The following is a 20,099-nucleotide window of genomic DNA, read 5'->3' on the forward strand; positions in this document are numbered from 1 at the left end:
GAATGAGGCTATATGTCAAAAGGACATTGTAAGATCTAGAGAAGAGCGAGAAGCCCCCAGGATTTGTGCATTAAGCCTGCTGTCTATAGAAATCGAAGCTGGGAATGCCACTTTGAATTCTACAGTGCAAGGTATTGTGTTTAACTTGCTGGATCTGTTTAAAATCATTTTTTTACCATTGCCTTAACGGGGGTGTAACTGGAAGCCAGATTAATTAGGGGTTTTAGGAGTTATTATAGCAGTAATTTGTAGACCTATGTATGTGCTTAAAATGTTTTCTTTTGTTAATAAATGTTTAATTTAGTTTTTAAAAAAATCTGAGTGGATTTATTACTTCTGAATTCAGGGCATGCATCATGAAATAAATAAAAATTGCAAGACTATTGTGATAGTGTGATCAAGTTTCCCTTGTGGCACACATCATTAGCCACGTCATAACAAGAGCCAGATTGTGCAGAATGCAACACACAATGACAATAAGTGAAATGCGCTTTGGAGGATATTGCTGTGCTCCCCCTGAGAGGAATCTCATCTTGAGCAGGTCAATGGTCCTTTCAATTACTGCCCTTGTGGAGGCATGACTTCCATTGTACCTCTCCTCTGCTTCTGCCCTTAGGTGTCTGAGTGGCGTCATGAGCCACCTTTTCAGAGGATAACCTTTGTCACCCAGGAGCCAACCATCCAACCGAGCTGGAGCCATGAAGAGCCTTGGCACCTGGGAATGTTGTAGGATGTATGCATCATTGGAGCTGCCAGGTTAGCTAGTGCAGACCTGCAAGATCTGTGTCTTGTGATCATAGATAAGCTGAACATTCATGGAGCGGAACACAGCTCAACTGCTGGCGCCTTTTATGCCCACGTAAGTGTAATCTTATGGCACCCTGGTTGCGGGGAAATGCTGCAATTGCAGCAAAGCCTCTGGTTTGCTCAGCCTGGCTGGTTTTGTCAGTCATGAAATGAATGAAGTTCATGACCCGTCTGAACAGAGCATTAATGACCAGCTTGATGCAGCGGTGGACAGCTGATTGGGGGAAACCACATAGATCTCCCACTGAGCCCTGGAAAGAACCTGAGGGGCAGAATCTCGGATCAGCAAGCAGGTAAAATGACGCGCGGTGATGTTGGGTGTGCGTCCCGACATCACCATGCGTCATTCAGATCTTCAATTCGGCGGGCTTGCAGCTGACTCTGGTGCATGCCAGTCGAACTTCAAAGGCCTATTAAGATCATTTAAATTCCAATTGAAATAATTAACTGAGTTGCCCGTCCAATCTTAAAGACTGGCAGGCAGGCCAAGAGCCCAGGCAGCCTTCGCGTTTATCATGAAACCTCATCCACGGGCGGGATGAGGTTTCATGAAGGTTTTAAAACATTAATAAAAAATGTTAATAAAATCCATAGACATGCCCCAGCTCGTGTCACACTGTAACATGAGGGGCCAAGTCTTTACATTTTTTTTCTTTTATTAAAATTTTTGAAAATCAAAGTAACCTCCCTGAGGTAACTCTGTGCCTCAGGGGGATTTCTGCGCTCTTTTACTCAGCACCACCACCACCACCACCCCCACCCACCCCCCCCCCCCCCCCCCCCCCCCCCCCCCCCCCCCCCCCGTCAGGGAGAAAATTCTCTCCAAGGCAAAGAAGTTCAGAGCTACTGTTATGTTAGGAGCCTCTGGCAAAGGGTGGCCACGCACAGTTTGAGGCGATCTCTGGGCCAATCATCTGGCATATGGAGGTCAGTCTCCCGAGGAAGATGGAGTCCCCCTTAGGCATTGGACCTCCGACATGTCCAGGTAGCTGGAGTCCTGTCAGTAGACTCTGGCTGCAAGGTAATGGTGTCTTCTGCTGACCCTTCCACCTTGCACTTCCTGCTGGCCCTGCACCCACTCTAGCTGTACTTCTCTTCCCACAGGTCGCTCTCTGACATGCTGCCTGCAGACACCAGGCCTCCTCTCCCTTCTGGCACTCTCCTCCTCTTCGGAGGAGGTCCCTCCAGTGGAGTAGACAGTCCCCATTTACTGGTACACAGATGGCACAGGGTAGTGCCCTGAAGGGTGCACTTGACAGAAAGCCACCAAGAAAGCTTGTAAGTCAAAGAATCCTCCAGAAAACAGAAGAAATACAATGAACTGTCAGAAAACCATCTACAACAAACTCTCATCTAAACTCCTATCTACTCACATAGCCACAGCTCTGGTTGACTTTTATCCCATCCTGGATTAAGTTTCAATGAAAAACTGGATGGCCACCTGGCCATGTGGCCCATGCGTCAACTGCTAAATCGTACGGGCCAAGTCAAATTTCATGCGATTGCCTTTTTAATGGGCTTCATTGCCCATTTAACTGTCAACAGATGCGCTTCCGAATCCCTCGCACCTGCTGACCGTAATATAGCGCAATGGCGCAACATTTTCTCATGCAATTTCATGCGGGTTCAGGCTGGCCGCACGCCCACTCCTAGAGCATAAAATTCTGGCCACAATTCTTTCATCTTCAGGCTCCTGATCACAATGTCATCCTTTATTTATTTGCTTGATGGGGTGATACTGCCAAGGCTGCATTTATTGTCATGTTGCCAGTGATCTCCTTTCCTCTGCATTGGGAAGAGCAAAGCAATCATTTTGTTCCGAGCACAAACCCTGCCCTCTGACCTCTGACTTCATCTCCTACTCCGGCCACTAATTCACAACCTCGGTGACCTGTTCAACTCTGAGCTGAGCCATGGATCCATATCCTCTATCCACCTGATATCTCTTCCCTTGGTATAGAGTCCATTTTAACCCCCTAAATCTCTGCAAATCACCTTGCAATTCTTTTCTACATTAAAGACATTACATGGTTTAAGTTGGTGCTATCCTCCAATTGCCCTGAGATTTTGTTGGTGAATATCATGAACAATAGAATAATAAAGGAGAGACTGTTGCTACCAGATGAAGGGGCAGTAACCAGAGAACATAGGGACTTGGCAATAGAGCCAGAGGTGAAATGAAGGGAAGGTTTTTTTTTTACACAGTGCATTATTATAATTAGTGGAAGTAGATCCAACGGTAACTCTCAAAAGGGAATTGGATAAATACTGAAATGGGAGAAAACTGGAGGGCATGGGGAAAGAGCAGGGGGAGTGAAACTATTTGGGCCACTCTTTCCAAAAGCTGGCACAGGCACTATGGGCTGAATGGTCTTTTTCTGTGCTTTAAGAATGTTTGATTCCTAAAGCAGACTAACCTCAGTTGGCATTGTCATTTTCACTCAAACAGTAATATCAGTAAAATAATATTTATTCAATTTAAGTTCATGATTTATCACATAACAGCGCCTCATTATTTATTCAGTGCTTCACATATCACTACCAAACATCTTTTTATTGTCTACATATTTTCTCCCTGACATATCATGATGATATAAGTATGTGAGACTATAAAATGTCTTCATTTGGTTTCCAAATTAGATTTATGTCAGGCGTTATTTCAAAGCGTTTTGTTTATTTAATCAATGTCAGGGCCAACTCAATACCTCAAGTGAATTAATGCATATTTAATCTATTGAACTGTCTGAATAACTAATTTAAATGGTGAAAGGCAGATACCTTCAGGCAGTTTACAAACCATCAATTCATATTTTTATGGCCAGGATTTACTTTTGCTTTTGTGCTTGCCAAACCATAACTTCACACCCATTAAAGGCAGTGAGTGGAAAATCACAGACTGGCAAGCTCAGGAGTGGAAAACTCCAGCCTTTAAGCTTCCTGATCTGCACAGAAGGATCCCATATCACAGTGACAGTCCTGACCTCATGTCATTGCAGCCAAACCTCCCAAATACAGAGCCCCCCTTGACCCATCTAGAGTAATGCAGTGGGGAGATCTGTCTCCAACATCAGGGACCCATAATTGCACTGGACAATTTAGAACCAAAGAGCTAAGAGGCCAACATTTGTCTTGTGTGGGAGAGCAGAATGAGCTACCTGATGTTTGGTTCCCATTCAGTGATTACATTATTGCTTCAGAGTCAGAAGTCTGTGGATTCAACTCCTGTTCCAGAGACTTGAGCACAAGACCTAGCCTGACACGCCTAGTGCATTACTGAGGGAGTACTTCACTGTCAGAGGTGCATCCTTCGGATGAGATGTTAAACTGAGGCCCAGTCAGTTCTCTCAGGTTGATATGAAAGATCCCATGACACTGTTTGAAGAAAATCAGGGGGATCAGCTGCCTGTTCAGGTCAATATTTACTCCTCAATCAACACCTAAGAAATTATCTGGTCATTTATCACATTGCTGTATGTAGAACACAAATTGACCATCACATTTCCTACAATACCACAGTGGCTACACTTCAAAAGAGCTTTCTTGGTTGTTAATTATATCAAGATCATGAAAGATACTATGTAAATGCCAATTTCTCATTTTTCGTTTGGCTTACTACACAAATTAATTGACCTCCAAATGCATTGCTCACAAGACGTGCAAGGATGTGCTCTTTCATAAGGAAGTCCAGCTGTTGTAATACTGGTCCCTACAGATGAACTAACATGGTTTGCAGGAGCTGGTTACTTGGCTTAATAGGATTTGGGAAAAGCGTAGGAGTAATTGTGGATTGGGAAAGTAAGGAGTTACTGGGGTCATGAGCATTGGGAAGGCAAGTAGTGGGGGTTGTTGGTACTTGGAGTATATCAGGAAGCAGGAATAGGGATAGTGAGGTGGTGGAATTTGGAGAGTGAAGAATGGGTTGTGCAGAATGGAATATTGGTAATTTGGGTTGGTGATAACATCTGTGGTAAACAAGTTTTCGAAGTAAGAAGACCGCAGGAAAAAGGAAAAAAACCAGGAGGGGGGTTGGAATTCAAGGAAAGAAAATATGACAACGAGGAAGGGGCTTTTAAAATGTGTGCGAAGCTGACCTGCAAAACTACTGCAGGGAATCACTGTTTAAAAAAACATCTGGGAAGCACAACTCAAAAAATGAACCAGGAAAGAACCTCAAACAACACAAAGTGCTGATTCAACAGAACGATGTGGGCTTGGAGAGTTAAAGTTATATAACCTTGGCTTGTAACCTTGAGTTTAGTTAACTGGGGGTGATCCAATCAAGGAATTTAAAATGACAAAAAAATTTAAAAGGATAGATACAAAGAAACTGGTGAATCACCAAATCTCGTTTTGGGAAATGGGCTCTATCTGCATCATGATTCATTCTTGGAGCTGTCATGGTTGTTTGGTGTTTCACGAGAGATCTGGAGGCTTGTATGATTAAACATAAGCCGTTTATTGTTGAACCATAACTATGTACATATATACGAGATACTGCCGTCCATGGGTGCTGCCCCCATGCTTGTTCCTTCCAGCCTCTACTGTATAGTCTACTATCATCTGACTTTCTATATCATACTGTGGGGGCTAATGTTCTCCAGTCCCTTGAGTAAAATAATCCTTACTCTGCCAAACATCCTTATACAACACTTGGAATGTGGATAACTCTGGTAAAGCAGTATTTAATGCCCATCCCTCTTCATTCTGAGGGCATTAAGGGTCAACAATATAGTGTGGACCTGGAGGCTCATGCAATCCAACCGACCATGGGGCAGCCAGTTTCTTTCCCATTGGTGAACCAGTCGGGTTCTTAGAACAAATTGGCAGCCTTTGGGTTTATTTCCTTGGTGCCAACCAATTACTGAATTAAACATCAGTGCAGGCAATTGTGGGAACTTGAACTTGTAATCTCTGAGTTGTCAGTCCCACCATAAGCACTAGGCTACTTCTGGCAGCTCTACACTCATTCCCAGTCAAAGCAGATCAAAAGCAGTAAAACCCACAGGTCAGTCAGCATCTGAAAGACAACATTTCATCACAACATTGTAGAGGATCATCCAAAAGTCCAGGATACTTTTTTATTCCAGAAATGCACCATCCCAGGGAAAAGATTCCAGTTAAGGGTTGATTCTATCTACTTTAAACCGATGGAAAGTCTGTGGGGGACAGGGGTGGGGGCAGTATTGGGTTACAAATTTTGGCCCAGCGCTCCCTTCTGGATCCCCTTCTCCAAGGGCCCCTGAACAAGGAATCAGCTCTCTTGTCGCTATCTGTTGGTAACATCGTAAACAGGGGAGAAGCATCCTAACAAAATCATAAACAGCAAGAACAATCTTCCTGTTCTTTTTATGCCGTCATTAACACATGGAAGTTTTCTCACTTAATGTGTGTTTTTGAGCTTAATTTGTTCTTCTTCCAAAAATGTTATTTGATTCCACCTCACACAATAACTTTTACTTTGTTAACACTGAGATTGGGCAACAGAATAACAAATCTTCAAAATATTTTTGATATCAAATTTATGGAAACAGAAAAATATTCTATAAATTCATTGTCTTCCCAATCACGGGATCTAGGAACTCCTGCAGTCCCCAGATTGAGATGATTGGTGTCCAATAGCCACAGCCAATGTGGTTTTCCTTTGTGCAAGTTATGACTCCAACCAGTGGAGAGTTTACCCCCTGATTTCCATTGACTCCAGTTTTGCTAGGGCTCCTTGATGCCACAATCAGTCAAATGCTGCATTGTTGTCAAGGGCAGTCACTCTCACCTCACCTCGGGAATTCAGCTCTTTTATCCATGTTTGGACCAAGGCTGTAATGAGGTCTGGGGCCAACTGACCCTAGTAGAATCCAAACTAAGCATTTGTGAGCGTGTTATTGCTGTGAAAGTGCTGCTTCATAGCACTGTCAACCTTCCATCATTTTGCTGATTGAGAGTAGACTGATGGAGCAGTAACTGGATGACCGGACTGGATTTGCCCTGCTTTTTGTGGATCAGATATACCTGGGAATTTTCCACATTGTCGGTTCAGGTGCCAGTGTTGTAGCTGCACTGGAATAGCTTGGTTAAGGGTGCGGTTAGTTCTGAAGCACAAGTCTTCAGTACTATTACCGGAATGTTGTCAGTGCCCACAGTCTTTGTTGTATCCAGTATCCATCTCCCTGACAACCCAATAAACTTCCAATTTATATATAGGCACGGAGTGGAGTTTACAAGGTTAACTCTGCAATTAAATGTAGATTTTTTAATTTAATTGTACAACAAAAGATGTTTGTTCGTTTGCCCAAATTTGCAGTAAATGTATGCCATTGACAGGACAGCAGTTTTCAAAGGAATTCCCTTGACAAATAATTCAGGACAAAAAATATATCTATTTTGTTTTAAATCTGCTTTGCAAGTCCAAACTAATTCATGCCAGCGAATTTCATCTCTGCAGCCAGCTTTCTGTACAGCCCACTCTCTGAAAGAAATCCTAGACAGTGTCTAACTTTCCTCGAGTGGGTTTTCAATGGGACATTCATCCACTCCAGAGGGAGTGGTTTACTTACCCCTGACCGGGGCAATGTATTAAAAACCTTCCCCACATTCTTCTACTCCGAGACAAGAACCCCTCCCGCAGATTTATTTGAGTGGTTCAGGCAAGAGGGAAAGACAGTCAGCAGTTTTATATCTTCTATTCATTCCCATAACCCCCTGAATTCTTATCTTACATTCTAATCTCATCCATTCCATTCATTGGATTTCCAGAGGCTACAATCTTTCCAGTGGATATCTCCGAGCTACTTGCGTGTGTTTTCTTTTTAATTCGTCGAAGAGAGGTTGAAGCAAACATTCGTGGCCAGTTTTTTTTTCTCTCTATGTAGCTTATATATATATATATTGTTATTATCTTACCTCTCCCACAAGGCTGCCCGCGGAAAGTTGCTGTCGCTCTCCTCCTCTCTCCGCGGCTCGATCGGGACCCTCCGCCGCCTTTCAGCGCTCTCAGCGCGGATCAGGTGAGTGTGCGCTCCCGCTAGGGTGAAAACGCGGTCTCTGCCCGAACCATCTATGAGCTGAGCTGAGTGGAAAGGGGAAGGGGAGAGAGAGAATTTGTTTTTTTCTTCTTCATTCTGGTCTGAGAATGATATTAGCTTCAACCGGGAGAAGCAGAGAAACTTGATTTCCCAAATAAAAAATGCCACTTATTAAAAATGGTAGTTCCTTAAACGTTATTAAGTTTATAAGTCTTCAAGGAACTGAGGTTAAAGGCACATTATAAAATTCTCGAACAACTCACCTCTGGATTGGGTTTACTAACGGAGACACCAATCTTGAAAGAGTTCAGAGTTTTGTTTGGGTTTAAACATTGATGGGGGTTGCATTTGAACAGCAGTAAAAACAATTGTAACTGAAATCAGAGTGGTGCTCATAGCTCTGTCTCTTTCCCTCGGGCCTCTCTGAGACACAAGTTAGGTTGTCACTTTTCTTCCCAGGTCTTATTTTATTTAAGAAAGTCCTGGTATTTATAATAATGATTTGCTTGTAATGTGAATGTGTAAGTGAATAGATTTTATTACAATTTCACACTGGTTTGCATATTATTATGCACACTGTTACCAGGGTATCTCAGTCTGTTGACATAGCTGTATATAGTGGTGTCCTGTACTTCCGAATCAGATGATGCTGGATAAGGGAATGCACTTATAATACTGCTGTGAATGATAGCGGAGCTAAAAGGGTTACATTATTTTGATAAATTCAATAGACTGGGTTTGTATTACCTTTAAATATAGCATATTAAGGGGGGATCTAATTGTGGTGTTTAAGATGATGAAAGGTGTTAATAGGGTAGATAGAGAGAAACTATTTCATCTGCTGGGGGAGTCCAGAACATGGGAGCTGAACTTTCAAACTAGAGCTAGGTCATTCTGAAATATTGGGCTGAATGGCCTCCAGTACTTCGTGAATTTCAAAGCTGTGTAGAGCTTTAAATTGGCAAGAGGTGGGCCCCACCAACTTGTGTAACAATTAATTTTAAAAGCAAGCACTCATGTTTAGGGCATGTCTGTGGAAATGTGTATGATCTTGCAGTATTCTAAAAATTAAAGTGTGACATGGATACTTCCTTGCTCCCCACCCTTTCCAATCTGATGTATTATTAAGATCCAGAATGCAAAACAGGCAGAAAATCTGTAAGGTTACAACACTCAGTACATGTAGAAGAAACTCTGCCACAATTTTAAAGCTGTTCCACACTTTGGATGCAGTAACTACTTCAGGTGGAATCACAAAGCTCCCATTCATCTCAGGCCACTTTCAAACTGCACATTGCATTCAAACTTCAGATCGACAGACATGTTTTCAATGTTTTCTTTAGGAGGGAGACTGGCTGTTTTAAATTTTTGTCTAACTCAGCATCCGAGCTGTGTAACTGTGTTTTTTCCACACTGCAGTAGCTCCATGGCAAAGATTGTGCCACTGTAACTTATCCATGGCCACTCAATACTTTAATCCAACAATTTTAAAAGACAAATATGAGTTCCCACATAAAATCATAGCATGATACAGGTCATTCGTTCCATTATACCTGTCCAGCCCATTGAAAGTGTTATCCCAACTAACTTGGAAATATATCGCCGTTCCCTCACTGTCTCTGGGTCAAAATCCTGGAACTCCCTCCCTAACAGCACTGTGGGTGTACCCACACTATTTGGACTACAGCAATTCAAGACAGCAGCTCACTGCCTTAGGGATGGCCAATAAATGCTGGCCCAGCAATGCTCAAATCCCATAAATGAATTTAAAATAAACATTTCTCTCTCCCCATATCTTTGCAATGTTTTCCTTTTCAAGTATTTATCTAACTTCCTTTTGTAAGTTCCTACTGAATCTGCTTTCACCACCCCTTCAGGCAGTGCATTCCAGATCACAAAGCAACTCACTGCATTAAAACAATTCTCTTCATTTCATCTCGGGTTCTTTTACCTTTGATCTGTGTCCTCTGGTTACCGACTCTTCTGCTATTGGAAACAGTTTCTCCTTATTTACTCCATCAAAATCTTACATGGTTTTGAACACCTCTATTAAATCTCTCTCTAACTTTCCCTGCTCTACGAAGAACAGTCCCCAGTTTCTCTAATCACTCTATGTAACCCCATTACTGGTACTGCTCTGGTAATTCTCCACTGCACCCTCTCCATGACCTTTTCCTATTCTTAAGTGTGATGGACACAATATTCCAGCTGCGGTCAAACTTGTGATTTATAAAGGTTTAGCATAACTTGCTTGCTTTTGTACTTTATTCTTCTATTACAAGGTGGACGTGGAAAGAATGTTTTCTCTTGCGGGTGAGTCCAGAACTAGGGGACACAGTTTTAAAATTAGGGGTCACCCTTATAGGACAGAGATGAGGAGAAATGTTTTCTCTGAGGATTGTGCAACTTTGGAACTCTGTGCCTCAGAAAGCAGTGGAAGTGGGGTCACTGAATATTTTTAAGGCAGAGATAGATAGATTCTTATTAGGCAAGAAAATCAAAGGTTAACGGGGGTAGATGGGAATGTAGAACTTGAAACACAAACAGATTAGCTACGATCTTATTGAATGGCGGGGAGGGCTCGAGGGGCTGAATGTCCTACTTCTGCTCCTATTTTGTGTGTTCGTATTAATAATATGAAGAGTTGCCCGAAAGCTGATTTCCAGGGTTTTTCTTATTTATTCATGGGATGTGGGCATCGCTGGCTAGACCAATTTCCTAATTTTCCATCCCTAATTGCCCTTGTGAAGACGGTGGTAAGGCGCCTTCTTAAACCACTACAGTCCATGTGGTGTAGGTACACCCACATTACTGCAAGATATGTGAACTTTGAAATAAGGATGCTCTTTCAGCAGTCAGTGATGGTTTATAATCTTTTTTATTCTTTTATGGGATGGGGCATCAACAGTATTCCAAATTCATCCCTAATTGCCCTTGAGAAGGTGGTGGTGAGCCTTGCTAAGTGATAAGTGTCAACCAGATTGATGTGGGCCTGGCGTCATATAGGTAAGGATGGCGGAAGGGTTTTTTTATTTTATTCGTTCATGGGATGTGGGCATCGCTGGCTAGCCCAGTATTTATTGCCCGTCCCTAATTGCCTTTGTTCAGAAGGCATTTTAAGAGTTAACCACATTATTGTGGGTCTAGAGTCACATCTAGGCCAGACCAGGTAAGGACAGCAGATCTCCTTCCCCTATAGGACATTATTGAACCAGATAGATTTTTACAAAAATCAACAATGGTTTCATGGTCATCATCAGACTTTGATTGAATTCAAATTTGCTACAATTGATAATAGCTTCATGCTTACTATTACTGAGACTAGTTTTCAGGTTAATTAATTGAATTTAAATTGCACCAGCTACCATGGCAGGATTTGAACCCATGTCCTCAGGGCATTAGTGTGACCCTCTGGCTCCAGTCCATTACCACTATGCCACCATCTCCCCAGATTAGAATATCCTGTAAGGCTGGAGGGAGAGGTCGTCATCATCATCTTGCATGATGTTATCTTGCCCCTGTCACAGAAATCAGAGCAAGTAGTGCTCAGTTCTTCCACACCACTGTGATGTATGGGATAGGAATGGGCCATGGAGCAATCACGTTCCTGCAAACTGAAAGCCATGCACAAAGCAATGTTCATCAGACTTTTACTGCCAGTGAGCACATTTAAAGAAAAAAAGACATTTAAATGGCGCCTTTCACAAACTCAAGGTGTCCCAAAGCATTTTACATCCAATGAGTACGTTTTTTTGAAGAGTCACTGTTGTAAAGTAGGAAATGTGGCAGCCAATTTATGCATTGCAAGCTCCCACAAACAACAATGTGATTATGATGAAATCATCTGTTTCACTGATTCTTACTGAGGTGCATATATTGGGCAGGACACCGGACCCCTGCCGTTCTTCAAAATAGTGAATAATGTCATGGGATCATTTACAGTCCACCGGAGAGAGCAGATGGATCCTCGATTTAACATCGGATTTGAAAGCCAGAGCCTCTGACAGTGCAGCACTCCCTCAGTACTGACGCTGGGAATATCAGCCTCGTGGTGACTTGAGAGGCAGTAGGGAGCCAGTCTCTTTCAATTGATATAACATAGAATAAATGAAGTTGTTTTGTAAAAAAAAAAAGTAAGAAGGCCACAGCAAAGCAAATGCAATAAAAGATCACCTCTTATAGATTGTTTTGCATTCATAGACAGAGACTGACATCAGTGCCATTACGTTGCACCATCTGTATCCATTCATTAAAAAATCTTGGGGCATCATTGTTAATGAATGTATTGTTTCTGTACTTCAGGGTATCAAGGTGGATAGCTCAGTAAGTCCAGATCACACTTAATTCTATTAATTATGCATGATTGATATCCAAAGATGGAGTCTTGCGTATCTATGGATGTTCCTGAATATGAGATGTCAGCCAGTTGGTAGCACACTTGCCTGTAGGTCAGAAGGTTCCACTCCAGGATTGAGCACAAAAATCAAGGCTGACACATTATTGCAGTACTGAAGGATTACAGCACTGTTGGAGATGCCATCCTTTGGATGTGACATTACACCAAGGCCCGTCTGCCCTCTCAAGTGGATGTAAAAGATCCCATGACACTATGTTGAAGAAGAGAAAAGGTATCCTCCCTGGTGTTCTGGCCAATATTTATTCCTCAATCAACACCATAACATCACAAAAACAGATTATGTGGCAATCATCACATTGCTGTTTGTGGGACCTTGCTATGCACAAATTGGCTGCTGCATTTCCTTCATTACAACACCGACCACACTTCAAAAGTATTGGCTATAAAGCACTTTGGGAGGTCAGCTGGTCATGAAAGGCATTATTGAAATGCAAGCTTTTCTTTCCTTTCTATACCCCAGTGTTTAATATCATCTACTATTTTGGGAGTCTTGATAAATGTGTACACATTTTATTCTGCAACAAAGAATTCTTGGATATTGTAAAGAACACTATGTTTTAAAATCCAAATATCATGATAGTCAGTCATACTGTTTACAAACAATTTAACCAATACCTTAAGGTCATATTGACCTTCCAAGACCTTAGTGAGTTTCTAAGTATTGTGTGGGTAGTCTGGACCCCCTGGTGAGCCATGTCTTTTTGCATGGACTCTGTAGATCATATTACATTTCTGAAATCAGTACTTAAGGAATTTTACACCATCTTAGCCATATTTGACATCCTGCACTCCAGCTGAAGAGCTAAGGAAGCAGTATTTGATCCTTTGGCTAGAGTTGGTGAGTTTAAGTTTTGTATGAAGTATTCAAGAAATATATAAATTTTGAGTTGAATTTCTATTGAGTTAGATGAGCATAGAGGGAGCAGACAGCTTGCAGATGGTACAGGTCATCTTTTGAATGGGTTTAACTGGCAAATGCATTGTATGACTTAAGAAGATGGGAAAGATGAAAACACAGTCAGGAAGTCTTGGTCATGTTGATTATCCAAGGTTCCATTTGTTTTCGCAAGTGGATTATGCCAAGTTGCTTGTTCCTTAGTTCTTTTAGATTTGCCTATGAGTCTTGTAAGGAGCCATGTCAGATCAGAGATGCTAAGAATTGTCCATTCAGGGGTTCGAAGAGCAGTATGAGATATCTGAGATCCTATTTGTCCTTCCAGGAGAGTCTTGATAGTTACAATGACTGACTTTGGCTCCTGGTCCAGCAATGCCTCAATTTTTAAAATTCTCATAATCATTTTCAAGTCAACCCTTGGCCTCACCTCCTCCCCATCTCATAGCCTCGTCTAATTCTACAACCCTCTAAGATCTCTGTGTTCCTCCAATTCTATCCTCTTGCCCATCCCCAATTTTCTTCACCCCATCAGTGGCTGTGCCTTCAGCTACTAAGGTCCAAAGTTTTGAAATTTCTTTCCTAAACCTCCCCACCTGTCTACCTCTCTCTGCTCCTTGAAATCTACCTCATTCATCTGTCCTAATATTTCTGTGTGGCTCGGTGTCAAATTTTGTCCGATAATGTTCATGTAAAGCTCCTTAGGATGTTTTACAATGTTACAGGTGATATATAAATGCAAGCTGTTGTTATTGAGTTAGGGAAAAGCTGGTTAAGTCTTTTGGTAGCATTGAACTGTAAGAGTAAGATTAGTGTGCATGATTTGATCTGGATTTCTTTGGTATGTAATAATTTTGAGTATTTGATGGCCCTCATCATGAAATTACTTGAAGTGTTTCTCTACATGGGTTAAGATGAGAAGGGTTAAGAGTTTTGCTGTGAAAATTTAGTTTTTTTATAGATTAAAGTGCTATTTGGGTGGTGACAGTACTGTGCTTGCTATGTTAAACCATAATCTGGTATCACATGTTAACAGCATTAACAATATAGGAACATAGGAGCAGGAATCTTTGAGTCTGCTCCTCGTTCAATAATATCATGGCTAATCTGGTTGTGGCCTCAGCTCCACTTTGCTATCTGCCATCTTTAACCCTTGACTCCCTTGTCTATCAAAAATCTGTCTAACTCAGCCTTGAACAAATTCACTGACACAGCCTCCACTACTTTCTGTGGAAGAGAATTCCACACACCAACGACCCTTTGGGAGAAAAAAAAGTTTTTCCTCATCTCTGTCTTAAAAGGGCGTCCAATGTTTGGTAAACTATAGTATTTTTTTTGTTCTAACACTTTGCAATGAGTGTTCTGGGCATTTAACTCCAAAAGGAGTATTCTACTTTAAAAAGATGATTGCTCCAATTAAACGTGTGTACGTTACGCATGGACCTGTTCAGTTCATTCCTCTTAACTGAATTATCTTTAAAGGCTGCCATTCCATTTCAGTGTCAAAAATGAATGATTGGATTTAATTAAAATTCTGTTTAATTTTTTCCAAGAAAATATCACAAACCAAAAGTACCCAAAGTGTGCTCTTTGCTCTTATGCTATTTTAACCATGGAATCGACCATCAGTGCTGCAGATCGTTGAAGATGGGGCCTGATGGGTGCACTATTTAGAAAGCTATGTGATATGGTTTCCAAAATCTTAAATGTTTCCTACCCATTTCTATGGAGGCCTGTTCTATAAAAGGAAATGTCTATCTGAGATTGTCAACAGCAAAACGATTTCTTTCTAATGCATAATGAATCCAGTATTAACAGTTCAAAGTCTGTTTGTAATGTGTGCAGAAAAGGTCTGAAGCACTCATATGGTTTTCTTTTATCCACTATTTACACAAAAATGTTAAGCTTCTCAGAATGAATAGTGATTACTAACTGGTTAACTGAGCCATGCTACCTGGACGCCAAGTATATTTCAGGTCTTTTTGTATACTTCCACACAACTTTCTCGCAATCCATCAAAAAACAAATTTAAGAGACTCCCAGTGTGGCCCACAAATGTGACGGGACCCATAAGTTAGAAATTATCATGCCCTATGAATGCATTAAAACAGCAAAAAGAAATCTTTCATCAATCTCGGGATACAGCCCTGCAGGCATTTATTGCCCAACATGAGATTCCCCTGAGAAGACAGTGGTGGAAACTGTTGCAGTTTTATGGTGAAGGCGTTCACACAGTGCCATGAAATAATGAGCTAATCGATGATGAATGAACGGTCATTATATGGCCATGATGGGATGATATATTACTTGGCGAGGACCTTGGAGGTGGGAATTTCCTCTGGCTTCTAACAGTCAATGACATAATGATGGAAGATCAGTGGTCACTGATGTATCTGGGATTCTGGTGACCAAAGGAAATTCATCGCAATAATGTTTGACAGTTTTACATTCCCAATACAGTAATTTTACCTGGCTCCCCTGAAATTCGCTGGAGTATCAATAATGGGAAACAAGGAAATGGTGGAAGCATTGAGCAGGTATTTTGCGTCTGTCTTCACTGTAGAAGAGAAAAAAGTGCCAAGAATACTTGAAAACCATGAAGTAAAAGAGAGGGAGAAACTTTAAATAATCACAATCGTGAGAACAAAAGGTACTGGGAAAAATATCAGAACTGAAGGTTGAGAAGTCCCCTGGACCTGATGGCCTTCATCCTAGGGTCTTAAAAAAAGTGGCTGCTGAAATAGTAGATGCATAGATTGTGTTCTTCCAAAATTATCTAGTTTTGGAAAGGTCCCAGTAGATTGGAAAATATTCTAATGTAACGCCTCTATTCAAGAAAGGAGGGAGACAGAAATCAGGAAACTATAGGCCAGTTAGCCTAACATCTGTCATAGGGAAAATGCTAGAATCCATTATTAAGGAACTTTTAGGAAATCATAATACAATCAGGCAGAGTCAACATGGTTTTGTGTAAGGGAAATCACGTTTGACCAATTTATTAGAATTCTTAAAGGAAGTAACATCAATGTGGATTAAAGGGAACCTGTAGATGTGGTGTATCTGGATTTCCAAGAGGCATTCTACAAGGTGCCACATCAAAGGTAACCTCATAAAATAATTGTTTATGCTGTAAGGGGTAACATATTAACATGGTTAGAGGATTGGTTAGCTAATAGGAAGAAGAGCGTAGGGATAAAAGGGTCATTTTCAGGCTGGAAAGCCATTACTAATGGAGTGCCATAGGGATCAGTGCTGGGACCTCAACTAATTACAATCCATATAAATGACTTGGATGAAAGAACTGAAGGTATGGTTGCTAAATTTAGTGATGACACAAAGATAGGTAGGAAAGTAAGCAGTCAAGAGGACATAAAGAGCATCCAGATGGATTTAGATAGGTTAAATGAGTGGGCAAAAATTTGGCATTTGGAGTATAGCGTGGGAAAATGTGAGCTTTCCACTTTGGCAGGAAGAATACAAAAAAAGTGTATTATTTGAATGGAAAAAGGCTGTGAACTCAACAGTACAGAGGGATCTGGGTGTCCTGGTACATAAATCACAAAAAAATTGGTATGCACGTGCAGCAAGTGATTAGGAAAGCAAATGGAATGTTAACATTTCTTGCAAGAGGAATCAAGTATAAAAGTAGGGAAATTTTGCTACACTTGTACAGGGCATTGATGAACCCACATCTGGATTATTGTGTACAGTTTTGGTCTCCATACTTAAGAGGGAATATAATTGCATTAGAAGGTTCACCAGACTGATTCCTGGAATGAAGGGGTTATCTTATGAGGAAAGGTTGAGCAGGTTGGGCCTATATCTGTTGGATTTTAGAAGATTGAGAGGTGATCTTATTGAAACATAAGATCAAGGGAAATTTGGGATGGGCAATAAATGCTGGCCTGGGGTCCTTGTCAGGGTGAATGCTGACAGTATGTTTCCCCTTGTGGGGGAGTCAAGAACCAGGGGCACAGCTTAAAAATTAGGGGTACCCCATTTAAGACCAAGGTGAGGAGAATTTTTTTTCTCTGAGGGTCAATGGTCTGTGGAATTCTCTTCCCCAGACAGCAGTGGAGGCAGGGTCATTGAATATGTTCAAGGCTGAATTCGATAGATTTTTGATCAGCAAAGGAGTCCAGGGTTATGGGGGGCAGACAGAAACTGGAGTTGAGGCCACAATCAGATCAGCCATGATCTTATCAAGTGGCAGAGCAAGCTTGAAGGGCTGAATGGCCTACTCCTGCTCCTAAATCTTGTATGTTCTTGTCATTGTTTCCTTGATGAAGTTATGAGATATCATCCATGTTATTTATATACACCTTTGTCTGACCAATTGGACTCCCACTAGAACACTTTATCCTAAAAGATGGAACATTACAATTAAAATTTAGACTGAGAATTTTGAAATATTTACAACAACACTAGTTACTGATCTGTGGCATTTCACACAAGGAGTCCAGACCACGTGTAGTCTTCAGGTGAAGTGGAGTTAGAAGCCAAGAGAATAATTGGAGAAAAACATGCAAAGGTAATTCAGTCCCAATTTTAATGTCATAAAGAATTGCTCAGCATAGGAATAAGTAGAGATCTTAAGAAAAAATTATCAAGGCTTTGATTTGGAGTGTCTTGTTGTATGGGGCTGAAACTGGACTTTGAGGAAAATGGACATCCATAGATTAAAAAGTTATGAGATGTGGTTCTGGAGAAGGATGAAGCAGGTCCGTTGGAAAGAACATGAGAGCAGCAAGAAAGTTCTCAGGATAGTGCAAGAGGAAAGATCATTGGTGAAAATCATCAAGAGAAGGCAACAAGGTTGGATTGGCCATAGTATAAAGCATGAGAACTTGCTGAAGGAGGTGATTGAAGGAAAATTAGAGGGATATAGACCAAGAGGGAGAAAGGGAATGATGTTTGATAACTTGAAACAGCAGTATCTTACGAGCTACTGAAAAGCAAACACCTCGAGAGGTGGAGAAATGAAACTGGACCTGTCCTTAGCCAGATCATTTTATAAATATATATTAAAGTCTCAAAATCTATCATTACTTTTATATTCTATTATAAATTACTATATCCATATTTTTGATGTAAACTGCCAGGTGACACTGCAGCACCTCCACTGGGGAAGTGTGTAATTACAGTTTATACAAATACAATTACCATTATAAATGTGGGCATCAGATTGCTGGAGTTGACATTTGCAATATTTTTAATGTGCCTTGGACATTAAAAAAATCAGCATCTACTTGTTCTAAGTTCAAAACAGAAAGGAGAATTTGCTTTTGAAGAAATATATTCTATAGATGCTGGGGAGGTTCAAGCAAGTTGAAATAGCCAGGCACAACCTTTTCCCAAACATAATGGAAAATCTATTACACTAGAAGTCCTGTTAATCAAAGCAGTCCAGGAGCAGGTGAGGGTGTTTTTTTTTCCACAAGCAAAAGCTGCTAAAGGTTTCTTTTATTTTAAAAGGACACTTCATGGGCATTTAAATCATTTCATATTATTATACTAGAGATCCCAAACCGTGTTTTCTTCAGTTTAGAATGCTTTAGAGCCCTTTTCCCAATGGAAAAATAGACCCAATAGGAGATATACTCTAATGCACCTCAACACTTGCACAATGCTGATCAATATAATGGTCAACTTACCTTTGCAGAGCAAAGCCCTATAATCAATCATTGCAGCAAAAATACATCTAAGTTACAATATAGCGTCTAATTAGTGAAACTGAAAGATTTTGAAACACAGAAACAAATTCTGTCAATGAAAGAATTCCAGGAGCTTGTGGTAGTTTCTTTTTGTTTCCCCATTTGGGACTGGGATTCCCTTGTGCTTCATGCCTCCTCTGAGAGGCCATGAGCCACGTTTGAAGGGGCCGGACTCCACTAAAAATACAGAGGTGGGGGAGGGTGGCTGCTGACCACCCCCCCCCCCCACCCCCCCCACCCAGTGGAGCAGGCAAGGCTGGGAGTGCAGCATACAGGCTGACAGCCCGCACTCCTGTCCCACGCCGGCTAAAATTGTTACCAACAGGAATGGGGACAGAAATCCCAGATTCAGATCCTACCAGTCATTCTTAAAGAGCTGCCTAGTCATCCCAACACAGTGAATATTGGGGCCAATGACTTCAGTTTTCCCAAAATTTAGTTGAAGCAAATTTTTGCTCATTCTGGATTGCGGGAAAGCAGTGTGGCTATCAGGGACATTGAAGCCATAGAGATTGGCTATGGTGAAATAGGACAAGGTGTCATCAGCATACATGTGGAGTATGCTCAGTAGAGACAGAGCTGTACCAGCAATCTACTGTTGAACATTTTTTCCCATAGATTTCTGGCGGGGATTTTATCTGGATTTCAGTAAAATCTATATTGGCAGATAAATGAGTGAAGTGATTATGTTATTTTATCACCGTGACTTCATTGTTTATATGCTTTTCTATTAAGGAAGCACATAGCACAACAGTTTTCCATTTGGTAATGTGTAATTCATAACCTCCATTATCAATACTGCAAATGCTACACCATTACTATCCACTTATCTGTACTGAGTATCCAGAGTAAACATAATACTCTCATTCTCTTCACGTATCCCTGAATTATTTGTTGTAAAAATCAATTTTTTTGCATGTTCTGCTCTTTAATCTTTAAGTCAAGACGTGTTTAAGATTGGAAAATTAGCGTTACACAAAAGAAGCACATTTCGGTGAGATTTTGGGTTGCCAGTTCCATCTCAGGAATGGGTCCAATTCAAACCACTCCTGCAGGGTTTACAAGAGAGAATTTCACTGGCTGTCCATACAATAACATGCTTCCCATCTGGTTCTAATCTACATTAGCCCAATCCACAAATATAATTTACATCAGGACTATGTCACTGAGCCCAAAGGTTACAACATTTAATTATTAATATAAAGCTAACAATTCACTTACGCCAAGAAGAGATTAACCATTATAAAAAC

General features: G+C 41.1%; 2 protein-coding genes across 2 annotated transcripts in view; one reads left to right on the forward strand and one right to left on the reverse strand.

Annotated features, from left to right (window-relative positions):
- Positions 1 to 20,099, reverse strand: part of rbpjl (recombination signal binding protein for immunoglobulin kappa J region-like) — a 65,296-nt gene that overhangs the window by 39,197 nt on the left and 6,000 nt on the right. Inside the window, exons 2-3 of the mRNA XM_041204458.1 lie at positions 18,790 to 18,836; positions 7,705 to 7,870 (exon numbers count right to left, since the gene is read on the reverse strand). Of these exons, the coding sequence (XP_041060392.1) occupies positions 7,705 to 7,870; positions 18,790 to 18,836 (213 nt within the window). The remainder of the gene's footprint in view (positions 1 to 7,704; positions 7,871 to 18,789; positions 18,837 to 20,099) is intronic.
- The window catches only part of matn4 (matrilin 4), a 72,512-nt gene continuing 59,756 nt past the window's right edge, over positions 7,344 to 20,099 (forward strand). The window contains exon 1 of the mRNA XM_041204654.1: positions 7,344 to 7,808. The gene's annotated coding sequence lies outside the window, so the exon portion shown is untranslated. The remainder of the gene's footprint in view (positions 7,809 to 20,099) is intronic.

Source organism: Carcharodon carcharias, chromosome 14 (genome assembly GCF_017639515.1).
Source record: "Carcharodon carcharias isolate sCarCar2 chromosome 14, sCarCar2.pri, whole genome shotgun sequence".
Taxonomy (NCBI): Eukaryota; Metazoa; Chordata; class Chondrichthyes; order Lamniformes; family Lamnidae; genus Carcharodon; species Carcharodon carcharias.